The sequence below is a fragment of the Acanthisitta chloris genome, unplaced genomic scaffold (assembly GCF_000695815.1).
Source record: "Acanthisitta chloris isolate BGI_N310 unplaced genomic scaffold, ASM69581v1 scaffold13503, whole genome shotgun sequence".
Lineage (NCBI taxonomy): Eukaryota > Metazoa > Chordata > Aves > Passeriformes > Acanthisittidae > Acanthisitta > Acanthisitta chloris.
In genome coordinates this window covers 42,749-48,748 of record NW_008664451.1, presented here as the reverse complement: position 1 = coordinate 48,748, position 6,000 = coordinate 42,749, and the positions used below count along the sequence as shown (strand labels likewise).

The 6,000-nt window shown below is 44.4% G+C and overlaps 1 protein-coding gene across 1 annotated transcript in view; it reads left to right on the top strand.

Moving 5' to 3' along the window:
* The window catches only part of MMP24 (matrix metallopeptidase 24 (membrane-inserted)), a 45,842-nt gene that overhangs the window by 9,427 nt on the left and 30,415 nt on the right, over positions 1–6,000 (top strand). Inside the window, exon 4 of the mRNA XM_009071364.1 lies at positions 1,253–1,557. Coding sequence (XP_009069612.1) covers positions 1,253–1,557 — 305 coding nt within the window. The remainder of the gene's footprint in view (positions 1–1,252; positions 1,558–6,000) is intronic.

The window sequence follows — 6,000 nt, the reverse complement described above, 5'->3', positions numbered from 1 at the left end:
CCTACAGAAATGTCTTCTGAGTCAGTCAGGCCATGAGCTTTTGAAAGGCTATTGCTGAGTGATGCCAGTGGAAGTTTCTGACAATAAGAATGTAATTTCTTAATAACATTAACCCCTTGTAGTTGAAATTGCAGTCAATTTCTCCCCACTGCTCCTTGTCCTGTGAATGCAGTTCCTAACCCAGAGTCCCTCTGCAGCTTCCCTGGAGCCCCTTCAGCTCCTGGCAGGTTGCTCTGAGGTCTCCACACAACCTTCTCTTCTCCAGGCTGAACAGCCCCAACTCTCTCAGCCTGTGCTCATAGGGAAGGTGCTCCAGTGCTCTGATCAGCTCTGTGGCCTCCTCTGGACTTGCTCCAACAGTTCCATGTCCTTCTGATGTTGAGGACACCAGAACTATACGTGGTAGTCATGTCTTAAGCATATGCATAACTATAGGAAGCAGAGTAACAGATGCTCCTCTGCCACCTTTGTCAAACCAGGAGTTGTTTAGCTTTCTAGTGTCAGTATTTGAAGTGTGCCAGTCCAGAGATTGGGGTCTTGTTTCACCACTGAATGTGTTAGTATCTTTCATCTGTCAATCATTATATTAAATTGAGCCAACTTGATTAAAGACTGAAAGTTGTTTCTATGCCATATATATTTCAGATTCCCCAAGCCATGTTTAGTAGTTCATGAGTCTATTTTACACATACACACAAAATACTCCATGAACAGCACTTTTTAAGCTAAATTATGGGAAATTTATGTGCAGTTAAATGCCCCCTACACCTCCAAACTGTGTCATTAGCTGTCATGGACTGGGCTGCACAAAGCTGGCAGCTCCATCACTGCATGAGCTCTACAGTATTTGAGCAGACCTGAGAAGGAAGCTGCTCATGTAAGTAAGGTTGTGTAGTTTACTTAAAGGTTTGTTTCTCAAAGAGAATTTCACTGGTCAGTTTTTCATATACTGGATCCATTCTAGCCTGGTAACGTCATTCAAAATCTGAAGGAATTTGCATGTTTAAACCGAGTTACTCAGCTGTCTACACCCATATTTGAAAGACTGAGAGGAAGGGATACAAAATCAACCAAAGCATTAGGAAGATTCTCATTAATAAATAGACTTCAAATCAGGGCTGTAGTTTTGGTGGTAACTTTCTTCCTAACTGAAAACATCAAGACCCTTTGGAAGTAGAAACTGTGTAGATGTGGCTCTGTATTGCTAATGTGTATCATGCAAATGTAACCATCCTGTTTTGTCATCCCACAGTGTCCACAACTACACCCCCAAGGTAGGGGAGATTGACACGAGAAGAGCCATCCGCCAGGCTTTCGATGTTTGGCAGAGAGTGACACCACTTACCTTTGAAGAGATCCCTTACCATGAAATTAAAAATGACAGGAAGGAGGCAGATATTATGATATTTTTTGCTTCTGGTTTCCATGGAGACAGCTCTCCCTTTGATGGAGAAGGTGGATTCCTAGCTCATGCTTACTTTCCTGGACCAGGAATTGGAGGAGACACTCACTTTGATTCAGATGAGCCATGGACCCTGGGGAATTCTAACCATGATGGTAAGAGTGCGGGTCATCTTTCACAACAAGGCCAAGGTGGATGCAGACACACTGACAGGCTTTCAGCTAAAAAGTATGTGGTTAGTGGAGTTTTCACCTCACCAATGGTTCAGATGTGTTTCAAAACACGGATTCTGTCTTCAATGGGAAAACAGTGTTCTTAGTACTTGTGACTGTGCATGAAATGCTGAGAGTGCATACAGTGTGGCTGCTGCCTTTTGACATCTCTCAAGATTTGCGCCTTACTTACCCCAAAAATCTATGGCTCTGGAAGGGAAAAGGTGAACAAAAGAGTGTTGAAATTGTATCTCATCAAATACTTGACAAGGGCAGTTAGAGTTAGTTGTAATGGTGAGAGTGAAGACATGTGATTGTCAAGTTGCCTTGATCCATATTTGTTTGCCCACAGTTTCAGTGGGATTCCTTCTCCCATCAGTCGAGCTGATTTTTAGGGAAAACTGATGATTAGGACAACTGGTTCTATCATACTAAGCATGAAGAACTTTTGCATCTTTCTAGCTTTGTCTTACTCTCTAATGGCAATGAGCACTTCCTGTTCTGTTTTCAAAACTTGGACTGAGGGTAGTGATAACTTGTAAAAAGTTGAAATCCACAATTTTACAGTGGCCTCATGAAATATCTCTCCAGCTTCCACAGTCATAGTGATTTGGGAAGAACATGTCTTTAAGCCTTAAGGATCCAAAATCATATTTTGAAACATTTGATAAGGATTAAGTGTTTACTTGGACTGTAAATATGACTTGATTTTTAAACTGTATAAAAACCTGATAGTGTTGTCATGCCCTTGGTGTCTAAGGACATGTGCAGAGGTGATGTCCAAGGACATAGGGAGAGGTGGTGTCTTTCATTAAACCGCACAGTGTAGTTTGAAGAGAAAAGCTCTCAGGCACACAGACCGCCTTCAGGCCTGCCCTGAAAAATGATATCATGCTTTCAGATTGGATTGCAAGTTGGGAAAATCCCTGAGTTGTGAGTTGGTATCTGTCAGATCATCTCTGACAGGAAATGAAGCTGTCAGGCCCAGTGTGGGAATGCTAATTTGTAGGGAGGCAGAAACTGATGCACAGGAAGTGAAAGAGAGGTAATGTTTCCTGGCATGTTTAAATGACTAGATGAGATGTAGGCTGAGAAAGAGAGAGGTTATAGCCTGTAGGCTGAGGTGTGGGAGGAGTATGGAGGCTGTGGGAGGTTCCAGTGTGGCGGAGAAGCAATATCTTACTGTCTTAGTATGTTTTATAATATGTTAAGGGATTGGAATGGACCTTAAAGATCATCCAGCCTCAACCCCCTGCCCTGGGCAGGGACACCTCCCACCAGAGCAGGTTGCTCAAGGCTTTAGCCAACCTGGCTGTGAACACTGCCAGGGCTGGGGCAGCCACAGCCTCCCTGGGCAACCTGGGACAGTGTCTCACCACCCTCACAGCAAAAACTTCTGCCTAAGATCTAATCTTAGTTTCCCTCTTGCAATTTCTCCCATTCCTCCTTGTCCTGTGAATGCAGTTCCTAACCAAGAGTCCCTCTGCAGCTTCCCTGGAGCCCCTTCAGCTCCTGGCAGGTTGTTCTGTGGTCTCCACACAACCTTCTCTTCTCCAGGCTGAACAGCCCCAACTCCCTCAGCCTAAGCTTGTAGGGAAGGTGCTCCAGTGCTCTGATCAGCTTTGTGGCCTCCTCTGGACTTGCTCTGATGTGTCCCCTTCTGATGTTGAGGACACCAGATCTGAAATGTCTTGAAATGCTATGAATTTTCATTCCTGGGTTCATGGCTGGAGGGAAGTTCATAGGTTTCCCTGGGGTCTCAGGAGTGGCAATCAGAGACTGAGTGATTACCTTGTGAGAGCTGCTTTTGCAGCACTGAGGTGTGTTTGTGCTGTGTGCCAGTTCAGTCTGGGCTCAGTGGCTATTTGAGCTCAGCTGTGGGGTGTGAGGGAGGCTCGTGTGCTGGACATAGCTTCCCAGGCAAGCCCAAGTGTGAGACCTGGGAGTACTGGTGCCTGGGATAGAAGGTCCTTACAGGAAGGTAGAAGGGAAGGCTTTGACAAGTTATACTTGGTTTTTTTCTGTTGTCGTTTTCTGCACATAAAGCTTCCTTCTGAGCTAAGCTTAGCAAGGCTGGGAGGCAGCTTTAAGACTGGTAAGGTTGGCTCTGGGGAAAACTTGCTACTGGGGGGCATGTTCTGACATAGATGATGACTTTGAGGATTTTTTGATACAGTTTTTAGGATGGTGTCTGAGAGCACTGCACACAATGAGTAGAGGGTGTCTCTTTTGATAAAAGCTATTTCTTATGTTACTCTTATCCATGTGGTTCTTTCAAAGACATGATGTATTTCTCTGGTGTGCTGAGTGACTGTCATGAGTAGTGTCCTCAAAGTGCATGGATGGGTATTTGAGGGGCAGCAGCTCTCTCAGGGTGAAAATGGATAGAAGAGTTGAGATTTCCATTCCAGAGGATGTAGTCTGTGTATTTTCAGATAAGCAAGCTGCACAGGCTGAAGTGCAGGCACACCAGTGAGAATGTTGAGAATGGGGGGGTCATATTTGTCTCCTCCACCTGGGGAAACACTGATGGTGGAAGGGGAGTTTGTTATATTGAGGATGACAGGGGTAAGGCTGTAGTCAGAGCATTATAGATCTGTTATGTCAGGAATTTGGTTTTGCCTGAATTAGCCTTCGCATACAAATGTGAAAATGTTCTGCCTCTTCACTGCATGGCCCAGATGTCTTTAGGGGAAGTTTCCTTCTGTTTTGTTATTCCTTGGTATTGGAGCTATTCACTAGCTTCAGGCTCTCACCTCTGATGTGTTTTATTTGAAATGCTGTCAGCAGGTCTTGGAGTTTCTTCTTGGCCAGAGGTTTCACTGCTTTTTTTTCTATTGGAAATAATGCATTAATGGGGACAGTATTAACTATTTAATAGGAAGTGTTTCTTCAAACATGGTCTTGCCTGTCCTTATAATATATGTTTTGGGGCAATAGAGTTGTTCAGTCTGGAACCAGAGAAAGCTCTGAGTGTAAGAATAAATAATCCCTGCCAGTAGATCACTAGCAAAGCTCTTCTTTGTTCACATGCAAAGCACCAACTGTTCTGGCCTTTCACTATCTGTTCAGTGATTATAGAAGTCTTAGAATAAGATTGAAATAACAAGTGTCTTCACATCAACCCACAAAATATCACAGTGTTAAACATTCCATTCCTGTCAGTAATATACATTAGCTGAAGGGAAGATTTGCACGATCTGACTTGGAGCTCTGCTGGCCTCTCAGCTGTGAAGGTAAATCTCCTGGCAGCAGGGCAGGATGCTGAAATTGGCACCAGAGTTCCCCAGAGTATTTGGCTGATCTCTTTAACTCTATAGATGTGTTACAAATAGTCTGACCTGGAGCTTTGCCTTTGTTGGTTTGCATTTGTTACACTGTGTTGTGGCACTGAGAGTTTCAGTGCCTGCTTGGATGCAGCTACCATCCCATAGAAGAGCTGCTTTGCTGTCTTAACTAACAGTGCAAATTAGATGAATGACAGTGAGACATTTCACATGAAATCTCATCCAGTCAGGAAAAACGAAGAATGATTTGAACAGATCTTTCTATGCAAACGGAACTTGGTGCATCCTGTTGATGAAAGGTTCTATTTTGAGAAGATACCTCATGGTAATCCACTGGGGTTCATTGGCAATTTATCTCCCCAGCTAGTGGATAGTTAGTTGGGATTTATTTACTCATTATCATTTTGTACAGTCATTATTATACTGATTTTGCCCTTGTGGCCTTTGCCATGTCCCTTAGGATTATTAGGATAATCATAATAGCTGTGATGCTGTTGGTTGTGTTTCTGAGACCATGGTGGTAGGGGCACCTGCACCAACACTTCTGTTGTCTTCTGCTGTGAAGAAAGATCCTTGCTTAGGCTTTCAAAGGGAATGCAGAGTTTCCTTCCCCCTGCATATGAGTTACAGTTCCACGTATGCATTCCCTTCCTTTAGCCAAGTCATACTGTACTTTCAATTTTCTATCGTTGATTTGTCTTCTGAATTGTGCTGCCTTCTCTGGCATCCTCGTCAGCAAGCTGTGGAAGATTAATTTCATAGAATCATACATAGTATGTTAAGGTGTTGGAATGGACCTTAGAAATTTTCCAGCCCCAACCCCTGCCCTGGGCAGGGACACCTCCCACCAGAGCAGGTTGCTCAAGGCTTTAGCCAACCTGGCTGTGAACACTGCCAGGGCTGGGGCAGCCACAGCCTCCCTGGGCACCCTGGGACAGTGTCTCACCACCCTCACAGCAAAAACTTCTGCCTAACAGTTGATCTAAATTTCCCTCTTTCAATTTCTCCCCATTCCTCCTTGTCCTGTCCCTGCAGTTCCTAACCAAGAGTCCCTCTGCAGCTTCCCTGGAGCCCCTTGCTCCAACAGTTCCGTGTCCTT